General features: G+C 39.3%; 1 protein-coding gene across 1 annotated transcript; it reads right to left on the reverse strand.

The window, feature by feature from the left end:
* Nucleotides 1–608: 608 nt before the first annotated feature.
* Nucleotides 609–22904, reverse strand: LOC139720374 (RING finger protein 32-like). The gene is made up of 8 exons (XM_071631739.1): nt 22842–22904; nt 20688–20922; nt 19469–19611; nt 18320–18352; nt 16668–16792; nt 15758–15866; nt 7246–7416; nt 609–848 (listed from the first exon to the last, which is right to left on the reverse strand). Exons 1-8 carry the CDS (start codon nt 22902–22904, stop codon nt 609–611), a joined length of 1119 nt encoding a protein of 372 aa, XP_071487840.1.
* Nucleotides 22905–24290: the final 1386 nt, after the last annotated feature.

Consider the following 24290-nt stretch of genomic DNA (forward strand, 5'->3'; position numbering starts at 1 on the left):
AGGAGAAAGGAGAAAGAAAATGGGAGGAGGAAAGAGGATGGAAAGAAGGGAAAAGGGAGGGGAGAGGAAGTGAAGAGAAAGGAACAAGTAGAGAATTATAGAAGGAGGAAGTCAAGAGGCAGGACAAAAGAAGGGTAGATGGGGGGGGGGGGGAGACAGGATGAGGGAGGGGAAGAAGGAAGGACAAAGGGAGGCAGAAGGGGAGGGGATTCTTGTCTCTAGAGGTGATAACTATCATTTCCTCACCTCCCTCTCCTTTCCTACACTCTTCATGTCTAACATCTTCTAGCATTTGCAACAGTACCAGACTAACATGAAAGACATTGAGAAACCGCACAGTGAGGGATACAGTGAAACCAGAGGGAGATACAATATGTGCATTCCTCTTCTTAGCTCCATCTCGCACCTGTCTACCCCCAGAGGCCTGTGGTGAGATGCCACATTTCCTTTTCTCTTTACTGAGAGAAAGTGGCATTTCTCATTAGCATACTTTCACATCTTCCGAACATGACTCCGATGTCTCGATATTCAGTCAGTTGGGGCACTGGGTCAGGTCATTCAACGTCGCCCCACCTCCACCCTTCCACCATGTTCTCTAACCACAACCATCACGACTCCTGGAGGACCCTTTTTTGGTAGCCAGACCGGCAGACGGGGCAGATCTTGTGCTCGCCCAGGGACAGCTCCTCGAAGGCCTGCAGGCAGCACAGGTGGAAGACGTGTGTGCAGGAGAGGAGGACCGTCTTGCGCTGCCCACGCCTGGGAGAATCTACCTCCTCGTTGCCCTCAGCGATGTTTCCTAGCGACATGATGCAGATGGGACAATCCTTCTCTCCTCTCTCTACCGCCTGCATGGGGAAAAAAAAATTTAACATCGAAATCAACTGAGACTGAGTACAGCTCCTTTCAAGTTGAGAAGGTGACTGGCGATGTTTAAAGGGAAATTCCAGACCACTTAAAGGTGTGTCTGAAAAGAATGAGTAAAATGTGGCAGGCACAAAAGCGAAAATTTGATAAAAAATGGATCAAAAGCAAGGGAGTTAAGAAATTTCAAAGATTTGCTTATTTTTGTATTACGGTTCTCAAACAGTTGATCTGAATATGTAATGAGTGAGCTTATGATGTTATCATCTCACAATATTCCATTAATTGTGTACCAAAAAATGGCACAAATTCAATTTTTCTGGTTTTTAAGTATAGAATATGTTACTCCTGATTGAATAACTTCAAAGAAAACATCAGTCAGATATATGGGCATAACTGTGTTTGATGAAAAGCCTGGAAATTTCATGAGTTTATGTACATACCGTGTGGAAAATTGTGAGAGGATGACATCATCCACTCACTATTTGCATATTCATATTGACCGTTCCAGAACTGTTTTGTAAAAATTAGTGAAATTTCTCAATTCTTAATTTTGACATCACAAGCTGTTGTAGTCTTCTCATCTAGCAGTGACTGAGAAGAAACTTCAAAAATTCACAACTTTTGAATGGATTGTCTGATTTTTCCCAAACTTTCATTGTGTTCTACTAATATTGCTGCATTCACTCAATCTACATGTCTATGAAGGTGGACTTGTCCTTCAATGTCCGAGAAATTTGTACATCACAGTATCATACCAGATAACCACTGAATTTACATCCTAACTTGTGATTGAAAGAATAGGGAGACAAGATCTTGGCTTTAACACTCAAAATATGCAATTTGAGTGTCAAAGCCTCTCAAAAGGTGTTACACTATCAACATCAGATGATGACCAATTCACCTTGAGCATGTTCTTGTTTTTTTTTCCTGCCTCCCAAAAATGGCACAATTTACATTTTGCCCTATGTTTACTTCCCCTCCTCCCCCTGTAATTTAATGAAAAAGTGAAAAAGGAAAAAGAGAGAGGGAAAAAAAATGGTTTGCAAGCAGATGCCCCCGCCTGGCAGAGTTCCGGTGGGAGGAGGAGGAGGAGGGACGGATGGAGGAAGTGATGGAGGAGGGTGAACGACAAGGTCACGGGAGGTCATCCTCCTTCCAAGAAGCCGCATTGGCTTGAAGGGGGGGGGGGGGGGGGGAGGGGGAGGGGGGAGGGGGATGTCATCTGAAAGATGCAGACTACTGCCTCCACTTTGATAAGAGGCGATTGGGGTCGTGAGGGGGAGACAGATGGGTAACAGGAAGAGGAAATGGCTTGCACATGCACGGCTTGGTTTGTCCTTGCCTAAAAAGCAAACGCTAGGCATCTGTTGTTGTTGTTGTGTTTTTTTTGGTGTTTTTTTGACAGGTCTAAAATTACTGCATGTGCAAATGCTTATTGAATGTGACAGCTGAAGTGACACACATGGTAGGATGGACGCAACATTTCCATTTGCTACATTTAAACCAAAATGCACGTACATCAGAGGATGATATCTCATCTCTAAATATAGAGCCCACATAGCTTTGGATGAAGCAGGGGCGGATCCAGGAATTTCGTAAAAGGGAGGCGCCTTTGCAAAATTTAAGGGGGGTGCACGCACCCCCCATTTTTTTCTTTTTATTTCTTTTAATCAAAAATAAAGAGGGGGCACGCACCCGGTGCGCTCCCCTCTGGATCTGCCACTGTGAAAGCATGAATTTCTGCCCATCGACGGCCTCGCAGTGCACTCACTCACATTCATTTTGCTACAAGTTTCGTCATCTATCATGACAGCCAGCACAAAAATGTTCCCTAATCTCAAACAGATATTTCCAGTACTAGTATATTATATGTGCATATCGTCGCTGGGGCGACAAGACCTCGTATCTACGTAATGTCAAATGTTCAGGAGAGCCAAAAAACATGGCGGCCAAAGCACTGTGGCGAATGGGATAGCTTTTCCTTTGACATGCCATGGTGGCTTCATTTTTGGAGTAAGACAGTTGGGATTTGGACAGGACATCACTTAACCCATTATTTGACCATTAATCCGAAAAAGTCATTTTCACCAAAATTGCAGATACAAGGTCTTGTCACCCCAGCGACGATATAGATGTATGTATCTACATACATACATATACATACATACATATACAGTCAAACCTGTCTTAGCGGCCACCTCTCTATAGCGGCCACCTGCTTATAACGGCTACTGAAAATCCCCCGAACGCAATTGCTGTATTATAGACCCTTTATATAGCGGCCACCTGCCAACGCGGCCAGCGGCCACTCATTTTGTTTCCCGTGGTGAATATCAACCTGCCTATAGTGGTCACAAAAACTGAGTTGATCCATTAAATCAGCAATGAGTACAATGTCTTTTACGTTCATTGCGTGATGTCTACCGAGTCCTAGCTCAGTCACAATCACACAGACATGATTGACAAAATTAATGCAGCTCTTTGCCACGAAAACCCGTCTTACCGCAAACTTGACTAGATTAGATCTAGGCTTCAGAAAAGCAGCCCTGAATAGCTGCTACAAAGGCAAAGAGAACTCCTAATAACAACTTAGACTGTTACCGAAATGCAGACTAATTAGTGTTAATCCCTTTGAGTAAGGACAACATGGTACCTGTCTGGGTATTGTTTCTATAGTTTACGTAAATTTTACACCTTTTTAATCCTCCATCGAACTCAGCTCTCGTGAACCCCGTTCATGCAAACCGGTAGGGATGAACCACAGCACTGCTCAGGCCCGAAATATTATTTTTAACATCAAAAGAATAGAAGGAGGCAATGAGAAAAAAAAATGAAGTGAATTGTACAACGAAAATCCCCATAATAGCAGAGCTGCTGCATATGCAAACTTAAATGTTGTTGTTGTTGTTTTTTTTAAAGAATAACATGCGGTATTTTCGGCTATCATAAAATGCAAGTAATGAAATTCAAAATGGCCGCCGACCTGTCTATAACGGCCACCTGTCTATAGCGGCCACTTTTGTTGTTTCCCTTGGGTGGCCGCTATAGACAGGTTTGACTGTATACACATATCGTTGCTGGGGTGATAAGACCTTGTATCTGCAATTTTGGTGAAAATGACTTTTTTGGATTATTGGTCAAATAATGTGTTAAGTGATGTCCTGTCCAAATCCCAACTGTCTTACTCCAAAAATGAAGCCACCACGGCATGCCAAAGGAAAGGCTATCCCATTCGCCACAGTGCTTTGGCCGCCATGTTTTTTGGCTCTCCTTAACATTGGACATTTTGTAGATACGAGGTCTTATCGCCCTAGCGACGATATACAATAGAAAGGGATTGGCCTGAAATGAAAGGAAACATAATGACCATTTTTTAGTCAGGCTACCAACAGATAACCTTTTAGAACATTTGGTGCCCCAACATAAACTTTTAGTGGTCCAAAGTCACAGCTAATGTCGAGCCCTGCTTTCACGCATACATACATACATTCATGCATACATACATACATACATACATACATACATACATACATACATATATACATGTACAGGTACATACAGTCAACCTTGCCTAAGTCAAATCTATTTGGACTGAAGAAGTAGCTTTGATGTAGAGAAAATTTTACTTAAGAGGGATTAAAATCAATAGCATATAAGAGAGGACTTGCGAGGTCGACTTTAATAAGCAAGGTTGACGGCAGGTACATATATATATACCCAAATACATACATGCATGCATATATACAACACTGTACATACATACAATAATCATGCAAACAGTATCAATGCACAGGTAGATGAAATGACAGACAGACAAAAAGAAGGAAAATAAGAACAAATATGACAGCATCAAACACAAAACAAAACAAAACAAAACAAATCAGCTAATGTATCATACGGACTGAAGACATGATTTAAAGGGATAGTACAGTTTTGGTGGAGGTGAGAATTTGGCTTTTAAATTTTTGCGAGATACCAAGAAAACACTTATGAAATAGTACAGAGCATACCATTTTAAGAGGAATTCAAAGTTTACTTGATGGAAATCGGGTTTGGAATGACGGAAACATCCAAAAACAAGGTAAAACAAAGCGATCGTGTGAAAGTGTGGGTCCCACACTTTATTAGAATCGCTCTTTTTGGATATCTCAGCTATTTCAAAACCAATTTTCATCAAATAAACGTTGAATTCCCCATAAAATTACATGCCCTTTCATATTTCATAAGAGGTTTTTCATTATCTCACAAAAAAATGTTAGAAATCTGAAGTTAGGTCTCAACCGAAACTGTACAATCCCTTTAAAAAAAAAGAGGTCAAGTATAAGCAGATAACATACAGCATGCCGCAGGAGGCATGGATATCTTGACATAATTGTGAAAACATCAAACAAGCATCTGGGACGAGTTGGCCGCAATTTATCCTCGCGCAAAAATTTCCTACAGTTTGCTGCTACAGGACTTGAAGGCAGACACTGGCAGGGCCTGCTTCTAACTGGGCAAAGTCGTCCTTGGCAATGGGGCGAAAATGGCAAATGAGTATGTGTGTCAACAGCCCTGAGGAATCTCTTCCACAACATTTATCTCTTGATGTGCCTCTTCACGTAAGCTGCTCTCTCTCGTCGTTGTTGTTTTTTTATCATACCTAGATTTTGGAGGCATCCTTATAAAGTCACTGAGATGGGGGAAGATAAATGACAGGAAGGACGTAGAGCACAAATATCCTTGAGCTCTACCTGACTGCAAATCATCCAGCAACCTTCTTATTCTCATTTTGCCTGGGGGGGGGGGGGGGCACTGGGGGAAGGAATACATCGATTGTGTGAAAATGCTAAATGGGAAGCAAGGGGGTGGGGAGATTGGGGGGGGGGGGGAAGTGGGGTGCAATCTTTTCCAGGACCTTGACGATGCATACACATTCTGCTTATTCTCGGCAAAGAATACAACTCATTCCGAAAACAGGTGATTTGATTATTATGATTCCACGCTTTCTGGGCTGTTGTTGTTTTTTCTTTTTTCTCCCAGCACCACATTAACACATGAAAGCATGTCCTTGACAGTTCTTAAAATCTTACATGCAATTTGAATTAGCCCATATTCTGCACACATGTACTTTTAACTGAAAAAAACTGCCCTCACCCCACATTATTTCAAAATTTTTATACAAATTTCTAGTCTTTATGGAAATGCTAGAGAATGTTCTGTGAATTCACTTCTTATGACCATGCAAACTAGAAAAGCACTCGGAGAGCACAGACTTCCGCCAAGCCAGCAATTTATTTCCACCCTTACACGTATGCAATTTCCCAAGATAGAAGCATTTTGTTTACGCCATTGCACGGCGCCTTGCCCGAGCAGAGTGCGCTCTTTAGTGTGTGTATGTAAATCTCCAGTACGCGCAGCTTGAACCCCAAGTTCGTTGACCTTATATGACAAAAGATGAAAAATCCTTCAAAAATCCCTAAAAAATCCCAGATCACTACCAAAATTGAATGAGGTGTTCCTTGTGTCAATGCCGACTTTTTATGCAAGTTTCATTTCAATCTGTACAGAAATGGCATCCCACCTTGCAAAACTCCATCCCAGCCCTTGAAACATTAACCAATTCCGTGCCTTAAAGGGACTGTACAGTACTGGTTGAAGTGAGGATTCAGGTTTATATCATTCCTAAGTGAGATAATGAGAAACCTTTTATGAAATATGAAAGAGCAATCATGTAATTTTAAGAAGGATTCAACGTTTATTTGAGGAAAATTGGTTTTCAAATGGCTGAGATATCCAAAAAAGTGATAATAACAAAAGGCGACAGGCCACGTCTTTTATTAGGATCTCTTTGTTTCACCTTGTTTTTGGATATCTCAGCCATTTCAAAACCGATTTTCATCAAATAAACTTTAATTCCCCTTAGAATTACATGCTCTCTGACATCTCAGAGTGGTTTCTGAATATCTCGCAAAACATTAAAAGCTAAATCCTCACCTCAACCAGAACTGTACAGTCCCTTTAAAGCCTTTCTCAGCTTGAATGAATTGACTATCACATCACTTTTCATAGACAAATAAACAAACAAATAATCAATGATGTCACAGGATCTGTTCATGAACTGTGTTAAATATCATTTAACACAGTTCATTTATAACAACAGCCATATAAATTCTTTTCTCCTGCATACCTTGACACTCATGTTATAATCACCCCATTTCTCCCCTACCCCAGCTTCTCCAATCCCCGCACCTCTCACTGGCTACCACCTCTCCCCAACTTCCACCTCTCAACCATCCCCATCTCATCCCACCCTCTTTTTCCCATGCCCCACCCTGACCTCTCTCCCCAACCTCCCAGGGTCACCTTCCCAATTTTGATAACCTATCCCCATCTCACCTTCAGCTGTATCCTCTCCCACTCGTCCTCTGCGATGGCCGCCAGAGCAGGCGACGCCTCCAGGCGACGAAAGACGTTGCGGCTCTCCGCCACCGAGCGGTCAATCTGCGAGAGGAACGCGTCCACGCCGACATCGTACGATCTCACGAGGCGGTCGGTGATTGCCTGGAGCTGTGAGGGTGTGCGTAGAAAGGGCATGAGATAGAATGGCAAAACTTGAGGAGAGCCATGCTAACACAGCAAGAAACTTGATACCAACAATTGAGCAACCTGTTGGTTCTGCTCAACAAAAGGGGGACGCCACTGAATTGAGATGGATTTTTTTTCTCTTTTCTTTGGTAACAAAAACTGATGAGATAAGCATACTTAAACATTGCTACCTTAAAGGATATTTCAAATGACCTCGTATGGGATAGCTATTAAAGCCAAGCAGAATTTACTGTAAAACCAAAAACATTCGCGGCATGAAACATTCGTGACTTGATGTCGACAGCTTTTTCCACGAATTGCTGCCCACTGAAAAATTCAGAGTATACTACATATGTACTGGATTGAGTCAAAAATTTCTTGTGCATCTAGCTTTTGCAAATTGTGGCTCCTCGCAAAATTCACACAAGTTTCATGCATGCAAAAATTTTCTGATTTTACAGTATTACTAGTAACTTACTCATATGTGTGATCTTAATTAAAATAATGATGGGCCTGGAATCCCCTGAAAACTTATGGCACTAATTAACTATACCTATTAAACAGGCATGGGCAAAGAAAAACAAAACAAAACAAAAAAAAAAACCCTCAAAATTTCCTACTAAGCTTCATCAATGAGTTTATCTCACATCTATGTAGTCAAGCATATACTGCTCCTACAACAGCACGTCTTTGTATGTAATGTGTGTGTTTGCCAACAATGCAGGAATTCTGAAGTAATAACAAAGCATATGCTGTATAAGCTGTTACATGTATTTTCATGTACAGATATTTTTGCACATCAGGAGGTCACAGATCTTTTCGCAAGATCTTGTTTCTGCAAATGACACCTACGCAATCTTCAATGCATTGTTACCTTTATAGCACATGGTGTCATTTTTGCATGTTGTTAAATTCACGATCCAACATTCGCTTCGCAAAATTTGTGAAAATTAAACCCACGCGAAAAAAAAACAAACAGCTTAAACTGTATACAGTAATTCCTATCTTATTTCAAATTCTTGGTCTTTCCGGCTCATATACTGCAACAACTTACTACAACAGTAACAATAAAGGAGGAGGACTGCCTGCAAATAATTACTCCCATCGTACTCTTGATACATCCACAGCACTCAAAGAGGGGCCAGCGGCTACCTTCCTCACTTACTCGCTCCCTCCCTCCCCCCCCCCCCCCTCCTTCCTCTCTCTATCTCACTCTCTCCAATTACTATCCTCACTACCGGTCAGAGAATTGCAAATCGGATGCAGCCGACACCAAAGAAGGGGGATCGATGGCCAGATATTCAAATATTGCCGGACGGAAGCAAACAATAGCTCCAGGGTGGACAAGAGGAAAACTGAGTGGGGTCAGGCACTCAAAATGAGAGAACTCGCACTGTTGCACACACACCACAATGTTTAATATTATGCAAAATATAGATTCAAGTGCATTCAACAGATTTAGATGGTACAAATCATAAAATCATCAATTTCTACTTAAGTTACATCATAAGGACTCATAAATATTTACATATTGGAATGCTTAAAATCATCACACATGACAGATCTGATTTTATTTAGAATTGTTTGCAAGAATTTGGGTGCAGAGGAAAGAAGAAATTTCAAATAGAAAAGGAGGTGATATGATTATGGCTAGCTTGTCAAAATAAAAAATTAATATTGAAAGACTAGATTCAACAGGATTTGGTCAACTAGGCAATTACATGCTTCTTGAAATGAAAGCTTGGACTCCCATCTTGTGCAGTCAAATATGTTTTTTTCTTCTTTATTAGCACTTGTATGATATGCAGTCTTATGCAGTGTTTGGTCATTTGTGAGTGTATTTTCTAGTTGTCTTCTTTAGCAGGTGTTTCTTTCATTTCACTGCTTTGTTTCACTGCTTAGAAACAATGTATAATAAACTTAGAGGTATGCATGGAATTTGATACACATGAAATAAATTACTATCAAAACTATGTGAAGGCAAGGAAGATATTGTCCCTTGGCCTCCATCTTTCGTTAATAGCCTTGGTGTAACTTAGTGCCACCATATTTCAAAAGGATTCCTCCCAACTGATATATGGACTCTCAAAGAAATTGATAAAAAAACATATGAACACTTACGGCATTGCTTACATTCTATTCTTGACATCTTGATATCCGTAGTCCTTGCAAATAGCAGGAAATGTGCTACAACATAACTCGTCTTTCTATTATGTATTGGCATTATGTTTTTTGTTGTTTTTTAACGCGAAAGGACATCAAAGTTAGATATAGTGCTTTTTCAACTAGAATGTCAACAAGTTAGTGTAATAAGACATGAGGGCTCTTCCGGCTATTATTGTTTTGTTGTCTTTTACTCTTTTTTTTCTAACTAATCTCTCTGTGAGTATGTTCTCTATCTCTCTTGGCTCCTACAATGGAAAAGTTGCAGTCCTGAGTTGCTTTATTTATCGCTTCCCTGGCACCCTTCAACCCAAATACTGTCCCCGTCAATTGACAAGAAGGTGAAAGTCCACGTTGCTAGGCAACGCCTATTTCAAATGGACAGGTAAGAAGAGAAGCCTTGCTCAATTGGAATTCTTCAGAGCAGACTTGCATACCAACATGTGCCCCAGTGATTGATCTTTTTCTTTGACAACTTTCAGTGATATACACACTCACCATAAATAACAAGGATGATTACAAAAAGAAGAATACACACATGTGCCATGCATCAGTCAACATTGTTGCCATAAACATAGCCACTGGAATCAGCAAAATATGCTAAGAAGGCCTAGCAGCGCAGTGCCTTGATTCGAAATGCTTGATGTCACACAGTATACAACCCCTACATAAATTAACTCGTTGATTACAGAACCTGGGGCCCTTTTGCATAAAACTCAAAGATTAAACATACTCAAACATAAATCTGGAAAAAACAAAAACAACAACATACATTTGTAAAGTTATGTTTGATTTGTTTGCACAAAGAGTTATGTTTGATTTCAAACATGAATATCAAACAAAAATACCCCATATCAAAATATAAGTTTATGTATTGATAAAAATCAGTCATAAATGCTTTAAATCAAACAAAAGTGCCTGAAATCAAACATAAAGTTGGTTTTAATCAACTTCTTGACAACTAACATGGCTGATTTTGTTGTGGAGGAAGAGAATATGAGGCATTTTAGGACAGAGAAAATTTTATGTGAGAGAACTCATCGTTTTGATTCACACACAGATGAGATTTGAAATTAAAATGAAATACAGCTGTATATCAATCTTTTTGCATGTGATGTCATCCTGCAAATTGTTGACTTGATTGCAGGGGACATCCTGCAAAAAAGCAGATGCAATCAAGCATTACCCCATACTCTGCGGGTACTGATAGTGCTTAACTTCTTGGCTACTGGTGCAATGCTTGAATAGCAATGACACAGTTCAATAGAGTGCATCAATCTATAGCATCAAGATGCATAAAAATGTTATGTCTGATATTCAACACAAAATCATACATTCATAACTTGCTATCAGCCAATCAGAACCAATGGGAGAAAGTGATTATCAAAAGGATGTTTGTCTACGTACATTCATCAGCTCAAAATCAAACCCAACTTAAGTTTGATCTCATTGACCTTTATGCAACATAATCTATGTTTGATCGTCAGTTAGGTCTGATTCTTACATTTGATTTTGGACTTACGTTTGATTTCAACAAAAGTTTTATGCAACAAGGCCCAGCGCTCTAAATATCAACCCTATGGGAAATTTACACAGTCTCCAGCAGGTAATATGTTGATAGCATTTACAGCTGCAGCGTATAGTTTGAGATTGATGATAAAATTAGATGTGTGTAGGCCTACTCTTCATGGTGTTCCTGACAAAGATTTAGACATGTGCACATGTTGTGAACATTTTTTTTTAACGGAAAATATTGTCTGTCCAGGCTCACAAGATATCACGTTTACCATCCTTGAGTGCTCGATAAAGGCAGTCAAGTTTGAGTTATGCCTGCAAGGAAGATATTTTGACAGGGAGTGCAAAATGTAATCAAAATTGAAACAACAACAAAAAAACACTTAAAGCACTACATGAAAGTTTATTGCTGTATTTGTCTGTGTAAAGAACACTCTTTTGATTGTGCAGGAATAGTAGCACAATGGCATTGGATCACAGTTGAATCACAGCTGATTTAAGTTGAAAATGGTAGCCAAAATCAACAAGAAGTTTTAGTCTTAAGAAACTGCAATTTTCTCCCAAACGTTTATCAGCTGGGACATGTGACACATTGTATAGCCTCCTCGGAGATGTTAGAAAGAAATCCCCTGTTTTGAACGTGATGCATTGGACAAATAAGTTTTCAGACCGGTCAGAGAGCGCACTTGTACAATTACTGAACATACATTGTGCTCAACTAATAGCAAGATGAGAGGAAAGTCTTTAGTTTCTAAAAGAATACAAACTCCTCAGTGTCTTGTCTAATTCATGACAAGGGGGATTAAACTTGTGAGACTCAAAAAAGAGATACAACATGTACTAGCAGAGGATATCAATATCTAGTCTCACCTATCACACAACAGGCAGTCGGTCAGAAGCAGTAGCATAATGAACAGGAAATGAAACATCCAACCCCACAAAGAAGGAGAACATGATGTAGAGTGATGTAAAAGTCATTTTAGAGACAATGTTCAGGTATAATTTGACACCTTCTTCAACTTATGGCTTGCAAAACCATAAATCTTCTTCATGGGCCATTCCGTATATTTCATTAGACTGAAATCTTGAAATGCAATGTCAGTATCCTCAATGACACCATTAGTACGAAAGGCATATCCAAGATTTAAAGTAGTTGATTCACCTATAAAACTGAATGAGTCAAAATGTTCACCACATCAAATACATCAATGAAGGCTAACTTGTAAACAGTAATATCCTGCTTGACAACCATTATAACATTTCTGCTGATGAAAAGAAAGCTTCTATGAGAATATGCTAAATCAGACAGAAAAGACGTGCACAAGATACATAATATATATTTCCTTGTTGTTCTAGTTGCTCCTAGTTGCCAAACTACTAGGGGATGAACATACTCTCTGGGAAAAATTTAGGCACATTATACAATCAGGACTAGGATTAGGGGAGGGAGGGCTGGCCTGGAACACAGTGCATTGGAAAGAGATCCCTAAAGCACATGGATGTTTGGTTCTAGTAAACTTTCTAAATCAAAACAAACTTCTAAGGCAGATTAGTTAGAGAAGGGAGTGGGGGGGGGGGGGGGGGAGGGAGGAGTAGGGAGGAAGACTTCATCATGATTGCATGCACCTGAAGTGAAATAATTTATCAGGCATACAAACATCCTTCTGGAAGATTTACGTTCATGGCCAGGATAGTAAAAAGCCTCAAAACTGCCTCAGGCAAATAATCCATAAACACTGGTATTGAATTTTAATGGCTGCCTCAGACACAAATCATACATCAGACCCCGTTTCCAACACCTGACAATGTTAAAGGGAAACACCCTTTGGTGTTCTAATATCATTTGACTTTGATGAAAAGAAGAAAGTCAACAAACTGAACAGTACAAGTTCTATTACAGTGGAAAAAAATATCTATCTGTATAAAACATTACAGAATTTGGGAATTTAAAGATTTGTGTGTGTGTGTGTGTGTGTGTGTTTTAATCTATTGTATGAGGGTAATACTGGAAACAATGATATGGTATGTATATCAGAAAAGAGCGATGATGTAACTGAATCACAGCTCTCTCAATGAATTTGACATACTGTTCACTGTAAGTTCAATTTTTCATCAAGAATTCAGCAACAACATCCCTCTCCAATTTACAACTTCTCCAGTGCTAGATTATTGGAATTCTAGAAAAATGTCATGTGAGGAATATACATTACTTCTTTTTAAATCTATATCAAGAACAGAAATCCTGTGATATGATGACTTGCTTGCACACATGACTTCCTTGCACATAGTTTTGTAAGGTATTTGTGTCAGCCAATGGGAGGTTTGAAAGGCTATGACATCATTACCTAGATCTAATTTGCATATAACTGTAGATCAAATCATTTCTTTTTTTCTTTTTTTCTTTTTTTCTTTTTTTTTTTTGGGGGGGGGGGGGGGGGGGGGGGGAGGGGACACATGAAACCTCAAAATGCCATCAACTATTTTTTTCCCCGTAATTTCTTATCTGATTGAAATGAAATGCTCCTCTCCCCATTGTTCAACATTTTTCATGATTTTTTTTTTCAACATAAAAAGATCTCAGGCTGAAATTAAATGATTTTTTTTTTCACACGTCGCACATATCCTAAGACCCTTATGTTGTGGAGATATGGTGGTTTCCTATGCTTTTTGTGTGTAGAATGCATGGATTTTACAAGTATCATCAGAAGAATGTTCTTTTCTTTTCAGGATTTTCTGATATAATATCCTTTTCGGCTTTCACAATTTATTCTAGAGGACAAAATAATATTAGAAGATAAAATTCAACAAATAGATAATCAATAAAAACAAAAGAAATATGCAAGATTAATGCCCTAATGTTGCATTCAAAATGCAAAATTCATAATTTTGCACACACACATAAATCATAATCAATTACAATTCAATATTAGTGTATCAGGACAACCATCCCATGGCTAAATACTGGTTATAAAAGATTAGGGTTAGGTTTAGAATTAGAATTTGGGTTATGGTTAGGATTAGGTTCAGGATTAGGTTTAGGGTAAGGAGAAGGGTCTGGGGTAGTTATCCAGGGGGTAATTGTCCTAGAACCAAATATCAGATTTTAATACATTTGCCTAAGATCTCCTTCAGATTACATGACATGCTTTGACCATGCCAAATTTGATTGCTTTTTCTACATGAATGGAGGGAATACTGTTATAATTAGAATTTCTTGAAAAAAAAAATCATATTTGCATAACTAATTGGAGAAATTATAAATAAAAATACATAAATTTATACATTTGACTATGCATTCTTGTAAAATACATGATGAGACACCAACATGTCTAGTTTGGTCACAATTGGTTGATAAATGGCTAAAAATCTGACGAGGGCCAAATCAGGAAAATGGACCAAAAAACACTTTTGACTTGAAATTGTTCTTCCTTATTTTCATCATCTTTTTGTTTTGTTTTGTTTTTGACTATTTGAGCCTTCTCTTGCACATGCTCCAGAATTGCTTTACTTTATTTCATTTGCCTTTATTAAATCATGGCATAATTTGCTGCCTTGTATTAATGAAGAGATAGTGATATAATTGGGTTTAAACAGAATACACATTCCAAAACTTTGCTTTCAGGATTGAAGAAAAAAAAGACACAAAAAATAAAAAAATAGCAAAACACACACTCATTGTAACACAAATTTGACATCTTTGCAATCAGGGGAAATACTGTATATGACAGATACTTAATGAGTCTGTTTTGTTTTTCTTTTTGCAAATCAGGACTCCTGGACAATTTCATGAGTGGTTAAATTTACAATTGTGGAGGACAGTAATAAACAGAGAAGTGTATCAGTGCACATTGCATTCAAGTCGTGATCAGTGTTTATATTTTCACTGGTTGTTCAATTCGCAAATGCCACCCGGCTCGCAAACTTCACAAGAATAAAAATGCAATCTTTTACATTATTAGACAAGTGCTTAGGAGGACAAAATCGTCAGGCAGTGCTAGATGTCCTACAGATTCACTCAATCTTGCTATCACACAAAATACCAAGGGCTTTGGTCATTTTATACAATGTCCTACAAGATAAAGCCACATGTTTTGAAATACAAATTTAAATAATTAACTCCTACATCATGCATCTCTCTACCTTTGTGTGGATCTATTTCTGTGACCCATCTAACTGCTTCCATCATAGAAGCCCTAGAAATCATACAAGAGAAAACTGTACAAGGCATTCCATTGGCAGCAAAGAAGTTCAACATAACAATTTGAAAAAAGAACCCAAAACAACCATTATCAAAGTTCAATACCTTATTCCTTCTAATGTAATTCAAAGTCTGAGACAGTGTTTACTAAAACATGTTCTTCAAATCTGTTACATTGATATGCAGATCTTTAAAATTTTGCTCTACAAGCTTGCATGCATTTAGATGTCAAAACTATTTTTTCTCAAAAACTCTCCTGGTTGAGGTAGGCAGTGCCCTTACCAGTTCTGTAGTAGGATCTCAAAATACAATGAGACAGCTGACATATCATTAGAAAGCATTACAAAAAGTTTTGGTTTCTTTGTGTGTGTGTGTGTGTGTGTGTGTGTTCATCAGTGTGCGACTACTACCTTATGTTCCCACACTCTGAATTGAGCCCCACCTCACCTTTCCCTCATAGAACTTCTTTCGAAGATTGGGATCTCTCGGAGGGACAGTCTCACGCAGCTTCTTGTACCAGGAACGGACAACATAGCCTCTCCAGCAGGACTGGATTCTGGAGATATTTTCAAAGAAAGATGGCCTCAAGAATCAGAATAAATCAGAACCTGTTCCGGGTCCACTTAGAAATGATAAAAATCAAGGATCCACAAGAAAATCAAACTCAACCAACTGCAATTAATGATTACTGCACCACTACAACTAACAAAAGACAATGAATTGGTAAGGTTTATTTGCAACTGACTGAAAAAAAAATATCCAGATGATTGCCTTGTCAAAATATTTCCTGTATTCCATGTTGTTGAAATCAAATCTCACAGTTCTGAGGGTATATTTGGGAAGAAGGCACAATTCAGATTTTATTTTGACCTGTGACCCCTGACCTCTACAAATTTCACTTGAAATTCACTTCATGATTATGCTTCATCATACAAAGCTAACTGAAAATATGACACTGAACATTTTACTCTACAGGACAAAACACTGAAATCACAGAATTTGGCACCAACCTTTGACTCTTGGTCTTGACTTGATTTTTCCTAGACTTCATTAATTCTTCTGGCAAGCTTCTCATCTTTACAAATTTCAGGGAATGCTGATGGAAATTTCTTTAGTAAATGGCATGGTACTTAAACTACACAAAGCTGAATGGACAGAGGAATAAAATTACAAATTTGAGTCTAAAGACTTTAGGACACTCACAAGAATGGAGTAATGCATATTTGCAGCACCAGTCTCAATCTTCTGGTACACTGCAGAGCTACAGTAAACCTATAAATTGGACTACTGTCATTTCATCCAATATTTTTAAACTTCAAAGACGGACTGGTCTGCTGCAAGTGCTAGATTCACTAACCTTGTTGCACATTTCTGCCGGTGGTAGCGAGCCCCTTCGTGGATCACCCGTGTTTGATATTCCTGTTTCCTACACATGGGGCATGTCTTGCGGCCGGTAAATCTTTCAAAAGCTTGTAAGCAGTTCTAAACAACATGAAAAGGGGAAAGGGGAGCAAAAGATATCTGTTCAAGTAATTGATTTTGTTTGTTGATATGGCAGATAGCGAATGTAACACCGCACCTACATGTACATGATGAGAAAGATACTGTGCTAAAAATTGCTTCACAGAAATAATGGTGAGAAAATGTTACAATATACAGCACCATATAACAAAATGTAGCAACGTAGAGCAAAATAAGCAACATGCAGCAACATACAACAACATCCCGCGACAGGAATCAAATCACTTCAAGAGAAATTCCATATCATGTTTAACCCATTGAGGACAGTTTGATTTTGCTACAACACGCATTTCCCATAGACACCTGCTCGAGTATACTCAGGACTTGTCCTCAACAGGTTAAGTTAGATATGAAATAAGGTAATGAGGGAACTTTATGAGTTTAAACATTTTTACCATTAGGTTCATGGGGTTCCCGTAAATGAAAAGACATTAAATCTATTTACTGTGATAATGGAGGAGCACAAAATGCTGTCATCTTATTGAGGGTTCAGCGGGCAGTGTCTATATCTTTTACTAAGTGACTATAATTTGATGCTGGTTGAAATGTGATAATATGCACTGATAAATTTGAGCACTATTACTAAATGTCAAATTCACATAATAAATTAGCTAGGGTTTTCAGATTTATTTTGTTTTTTATCTCGATTCCATCATATGTGCACTCTAGCTATCTTTGAACTGACAATGTATTTCTATCCCTTCTCTTCAGAGAAAAATAACCTGCAGTCTGGCTAATGCCTTTTTAGTCATGAATACTACTTTATACATCTGTAAATTGAAAGGAAAATAAAGAAAGCCCCTTTCACACATTAGCTGTTCAGATGGTGGTTAATAGCGGTTCTCACACCGCTTTGAAGCACATCCAATCCATGGTGAATGAACTTGATCAAACAGTGAATAGGGTCTGAAAATGTCATGAGGACTGTTGCATAATGGCAGTGTAACATGGCATTATCAAAGATCTCCCACTGCAAACACAGAGACTGAAGTTCATTATGTGATGAATCGTGATGCCAAAGTGTTTTAACACAACCCATTTCAAGCCACGACAGCCAAGAAAAATGAAACATGCATGAAATTTGGTGGTTCTTCCACAGTCCTCACGAATATTTGAATATAAGTGATGGATGGCTAGAAATTGAATGCAGTGTTAACATATTATTTCTCAGTGAAGCTAGGCAGATTGCTGGACTGCCAAAAACTGCCATCTAAACTGTCCAAGTGTGAAAGGGTCCTAAGGCCTGCTATAACTCCATAGGTATTGTCAGCAAACTATCTTCATGGCAATGTGAGATGGTGGTCTTCAAGGAAGACAAACATCATGATAAGACCATGTTGCTCAAAATCAACAATGAGGGTGAACATGCATTGGCCAAAACTTAATAGCATCTCTGAGAATCACATACTAAACCTGTGCAAAGGCATGATCAGACTGAGCTCACAGACTGACCAGCCAAGTGACCAGCAGGCTGACCACTGGACTCACCCGATGGAAGACATGCGAACAGGACAGCAGGACCTGAAGATGCAATAAAAAGGAAATTGTGGCTGCATAATTCTTTCTACTTTATAATTAACCCGTTGAGGACGGTTTGATTTTGCTACAGCACGCATTTCCCATCGAACACCTGCCCGAGTATACTCGGGACTCGTCCTCAAAGGGTTAATGGTGCTAACTTCTATCATTAGAAGAGGGTATATGTAGGACTGAGACAGAAAGACATAGGCATTCAAAACTGTTCTATGAATGATAACATTGATGACTATAGCGATAACAGTAACAACTAGAAAAGCACTCTGAGAGCGCAGACCTCCGCCAAGCAGCTACTTTCCACCGATGATCTTGTAAAGAGATTTTTCTCCTCTCCACCACTGGGGAAGTTGAAAGCTCTTTGGGCTCTTCCATAGAGATCGGTGATATCCACCGATAGGTATACATGCTGAAAAAAAAATTGCCCGATTTCCCAATATAGAAGCCTTTGTTACGTCATAAACCCTCAGCTGCACGGCGCGCCTCGCCCTAGCAGGAACTAGAGCACGCACTTTAGTGCGCGCATACACACCTCAAATACGCGCAGCCTGAACTCCCAAGTTCATTGACCCTACCTGCCAAAATATCAAAAATCCTTCATAAATTCCCCAAAAATTCTCTGATCACTACCAAAAGTTAATCGTTTGTTACTTGTGTCATTCTCAACCTTTCCTGCAAGTTTCATCTAAATCTGTTAACTACTTTTTGAGTTATTTTGCACATGGACAAACTAAGGAACTAACGAACTAACTAACTAACTAACTAACTAACTAACTAACTAACTAACAAACAAACCAACGGTAACGAAAACATAACCTCCCCCTTGGTGGAGGTAATGATGCAATATTATCATTATAATGATCACAAAAAAATAAGCATAATAATGATAATAATATTTATGATGATATTTTTGAGAAAAAAAACAAGAAAAGAGAGAATAATAAGCATAAAGAAAATGTGTTGATTCAGGCACAGAGACATATAACTGCAGCTAGAAATATATGTTTTGCTTTCTATTTGTTTGTCTGTTGTTTATTCATAAATGGCTTTTTGAGTAATTGTCAATTGCTTTCTTAGCCCTTGCTGTCAAACTGACACACTCACTTGCTGTTCAGTGCCAAAATCCTCCTTGCAGATGACGCAGGGCTGCACCGAATCATCCCTCTTGTTAGACTTGTCCTTGACCCGGGCCCACTCATTCTCAGACAGAGGCTGCTCTGGGGCTTCAACCAGGCCCATTTTTTGAGCTAAAGCAGAGGAAATGAAGATGAAGGAAAATTGATGGAAAAAAAAAATTCTGAGAATTAAGGTCTTCTGTATAGATGGGGAGCAGCACATCCCTATAAAAGAGATTTTTTAAAAAATAAACCTGCAAAAACCAGCAAAACTACAAAGTTGAATGAACATACATGTAAGACATAATCAGAAAGTTGGAATTACTTCACTTTCAGTAAAATATGATAAATGATATCATATGGGCACTTGAAACTGACAGTCGAGATCATAATATCACTGTTTCTTCAGTAACTTTATTCAATTTTTTGTTCAACCACAGATTCTGTGACTAGAGTTGGCATGTTGTACCTCAGCCACATTCTTTTTTTTTTTCAATATCCTCCAGAAAAGAGGGTATATACATACATTTGTAACTCCAATCCACATTATGTCAAACTCGTAATGGCCATACGGTGATAAATTATTACAATCATGGATAACAAAATATAAACAGCAATACCATCGTCTTATTTTACCTGGGGGTACTCTCTTCCTATGAGTATCATTCTACCGCGTACTGTCAGTAACATTACCTCAACATTGCGGGGTACACACATGCATACAATCACAAACACATATACAAACATACATACTATGCACATAATGTGTGGAGGCATGTGTGTATACAGGAATGCCTGGGTCAATCATGTGAGACAAATCAGATGGAAACATTTTGTTTGAGAAAATAAAATCCTTTCTCTCTTGTTTAGTGGTACACAGCCCAATTGAATTTTGCATCAAATGTGATCATTGTAATACATGAAGATTGTTTATCATTTAATAGCTGACATAACGGCTCTCACAGATATGCATTACTTGCTGATTTGCACATCTGTGGAGATTTGATGCTTCATAATCATGCATTTTGGTGTAAAAAATCATCTAATCTGTAGAAAATCTTCACAAAGCAGGAGAACTACAGTATACTTTACACTTGCTGTACTGGGAGCTCATCTCCTTACTTCAGTACTTTGAATCAGCGCCTACCAGGTACTCAGGGGTACTTCCAAAATGCATTACAAATTATTTTTCTATGTCACATACTTACCGAGTGAGAGTGGCTTTGGCTTTGGGTCAAGTACATATTCCTTTTCTGTCTCTGATTTTTTCGAACCCTTGGAGAGTTGGGCATGGCGTCTAGTGTCAACAATGGGCTTGATGTTCCTTGGCGGCTTTTTGGCTGGTGGTGGTTTGTGTTTGGCCTTCTTGAATGGATCAACAAGTGACAGGTTCCTCATCATGTGGTCTTGGATTGCAACAGCTGTAAGGGCAGTGCTGCTGCCCTAGTGGTACAAACAATAGTTCAAATGTTAACTTACTGACCAGTGGTTCTGGCTCACGTTCACTAGAGAAATATCCACATACATGTCATATTTTCACAAGCCCTAGGGAGCATTAAAATCAACAGTCTGTAAGCAAATTAGAGATTTAAACCTGTTGGGTAACTATACATAGCCCTGTCACTGTGAAGGCACATAGCGTCTGGTCGGGCTACCTGTTGGGGGATGTACGTACATTATGTACACTTACAACACTGAAAGCACAGATTTAGCTCAATTAACTGCAACTCATGTTGCTTTTCTCATGCTGAATGTATCATTTTCAAATGTAATCAAATTTTTTTAGACGTATGTTTTTTCGACTACAGTATGTACTAATGTAGCGTTGTGGGAAAAGGTTGACCTGACTGATTGAATCAATAGTTGTTGTTGATTTGTTTTTATCAATGCCTATGTAAAACTTGAACAATTTTCTCTTTAGATTAGTTATCCCAGTCATTTTCATACTCCTGAAAAAAAAAAAAAAAAATATATATATAGATCTATATATACATATTCAGTGGTAACCTCAACAGTTGACAGAAAGATCGGTCTGTATCTGGTTGTCAAGATACATGTACATTCCGCGGAGACTGCGTCTGGCTTCACGGATCCCCTCCTGTCTACTAGTAGTATAGACAGAAAGATCCGTCTGTCCGGTGGACTCTTTTATATTTTGCCAGTGACGCTGTCCTCCGTAGACAGACGGAAGGTATCAGTACCCATTGCTGTGTGGATGTTCTTAAGCACTGTCTCAATGGAAAATTGGGTGAGGTACCTCACCCTTCTTGATTGCGTCTAATTCACGGCCCTAGGTCGGCAAATTTAAGCTTGTATAATTAAATTAGCTTTTTAAGAATACACTACACTCACCAGATTAATGAATAATCCAACATTTTAGTAGAATTTTCAACGTAAAACACAGCCTGTCGCGTCATCACGTTCAAACTGCAGAAACATACACCATGAATATATTAGCCAATCACATGCGAGGTAGTTTCTACGTGTTTGTTTTACTAAAACACGTACCTCGCATGTGATTGGCTTACAGATTCAAAATGGCGACTTACTGCTTGCGAACGGCGATGTTGCGATATCGATAAAATTTCTGCGTTATAACCGAGTTTATGTGAGTATTTCAATTGCACAATGTGAGAAATTTATCCCAAATATTGCTGCATAATGTGTCATGTCACGTCAAACTTGTTTGAATGTAAAAAAGCTGTCTGAAATTTGGTTTATCGTAACGTTTGATCTGTGCGCGACTGCTCCACACAGGAGCCGCAATCATTGACTTCGGTCTGTATACGGAGGGGATCCGTGAAGCCAGACGTAGTCTCCGCGGAACATTCACCGACGGACAGATACAGACCGATCTTTCGGTCAACTAGTAGTAGTACTACGGAGAGCGATAACGTCAAACAAAAAAAAAATTAGTAAAAGACTCCTCCAGACAGACAGATCTTTCTGTCTACCTCAACAGCGACCCCAAGTTACTGGCTACATTGCTACAGTGCTCCGCAACGGGGTTAAATCAATTCAGAGGGTGGCAGGGCCAGGGACTAAACTCAAACAAAGTGTAAGAACAGTGAGAACAAAGAAGCTACAGATCTCAGTCTAACGTTAGTGTTTAATGTCTTGCCCTCGCCTTGGTCTTGTACACAGTCAATTAAAAATTGCGACAGGCCTATTGTGCACAGGACAAAGAGATTTTTCTCCTTCATAAGCTCTTTGGTACAGGATTAGAACTAGGTAACATTACTATGGTCGGAGTCATTACACACATCAAAACTTATTTAAATTTTACCAGCAGCGAACACTACGGATGGGTCTACGCACTTCACGTCTTGTATTTTTCATAAAAGTGTAAGGAAAATACTTGCCTTCGTTGGTTTAGAAGTGTTCTGACTATACACAGCTGACCTTTTATGATGTTGAGACCCCATTGTCGACAAAGAAAAATCAAAGTATAGAGGTAAGACTGCAAAACGTCCGGTGTCAAAGGGCTTTTATCGTCTGTTCATGTTCGGACTTTCCCAGTCCAAATCCATTTGTTGTCATTAGCCACCGCATCATCACCCCGTGCATAAAAAGCTTGCTGCAGCTGCAGCGCTACGACGTGCAGCGATGCAACCGTAGTACTACATGTACATCGTTTTATGAATTTGCCTCCCTCTATTGGCAAGATAACGGTCATACTGAGTTTTCGATTGTCATAATCCAAAAAATCTGTGAATAAACATAGCCTGCTAAAAATACAAAATTATAAAAATACACGAAAATACATAAAATACAGAAAAAATACAGAAAATACAGCCGTGGAGATTGCACCAGCAGTGACTTTACTTTTCCAAGCTTCTATCAGCCAAGGAAAAGTGCCTTCACAGTGGAAGAAGGCTCAGATCGTTCCATTGTTCAAGAAAGGAAGTCGCTCTGATGCTGCAAACTACAGACCCATTTCTCTAACATCCGTACTGTGTAAGCTGTGTGAACACATATTTCACTGTGCTGTAATCCGTCACCTGACTGACAACAACATCATTTCGGATGCCCAGCATGGTTTCCGCAAACTGAGATCGTGCGAAACACAACTCATCTGCATGCTGGATGACCTTGCCAAGGGTTTAGACATGAAGTCACAAATTGATGTGGTCCTTCTCGATTATGAGAAGGCCTTCGATAAAGTCTCCCATCGACATCTCATGGAGAAGGTCCAGCACTATGGAATCTGTGGTAAAACAGCAGATTGGATATCTGATTTCCTCCACTCACGCACACAATCTGTTCTTGTTGATGGCCAGGAGAGCAGGGAATCCCCTGTTACATCGGGAGTCCCACAAGGAAGTGTCTTGGGCCCCCTGCTCTTCCTCATCTTCATCAACGACCTGCCGGACTGCATCTCAAGTTCATCTGTCAGACTATACGCTGATGATAGTGTGGTTTACAGGCACATTTCTTCACCTGCTGACTCAACCCGCTTGCAGAGGGACTTAGATGCAGTTCAAGAATGGGAAGCGAAATGGCTGATGCGATTTAATGCTACCAAGTGTCAGGTCTTGCAGGTCACCAACAAGAGGAATCCCGTTCCTGCCTCCTACACCATTCATGACCATGTACTACAAGTTGTCCGCTCAACCAAATACCTGGGTGTCCATATCGATTCAAGATTGAATTTCAACAATCATGTGGATACTGTCACCAAGAAAGCTAATGGTACTCGAGCCTTCTTCTCACGCAACCTACGTCATAGCAGCCAAAAAGTCAAAGAAGCTGTCTACACAACATTCATCCGACCAACTGTCCAATACGCAGCGACTTCATGGGATCCGCAC

Source organism: Diadema antillarum, unplaced genomic scaffold (assembly GCF_040938485.1).
Source record: "Diadema antillarum isolate AM-2024a unplaced genomic scaffold, OU_Dant_1.0 scf00000127, whole genome shotgun sequence".
Taxonomy (NCBI): domain Eukaryota; kingdom Metazoa; phylum Echinodermata; class Echinoidea; order Diadematoida; family Diadematidae; genus Diadema; species Diadema antillarum.

Bases quoted from the DNA above. Each gene is read 5' to 3' on its own strand.
- LOC139720374 (XM_071631739.1), bottom strand. From the start codon at position 22,904: ATGGGGTCTCAACATCATAAAAGGTCAGCTGTGTATAGTCAGAACACT. The intron at 16,793-18,319 runs GTGAGTCCAGTG...CATGTTGTTTAG, and splicing joins GTTCGCATGTCTTCCATCGG to AACTGCTTACAAGCTTTTGA. The intron at 849-7,245 runs GTGAGATGGGGA...TTCCCCATGCAG, and splicing joins GGGAGAGGATACAGCTGAAG to GCGGTAGAGAGAGGAGAGAA.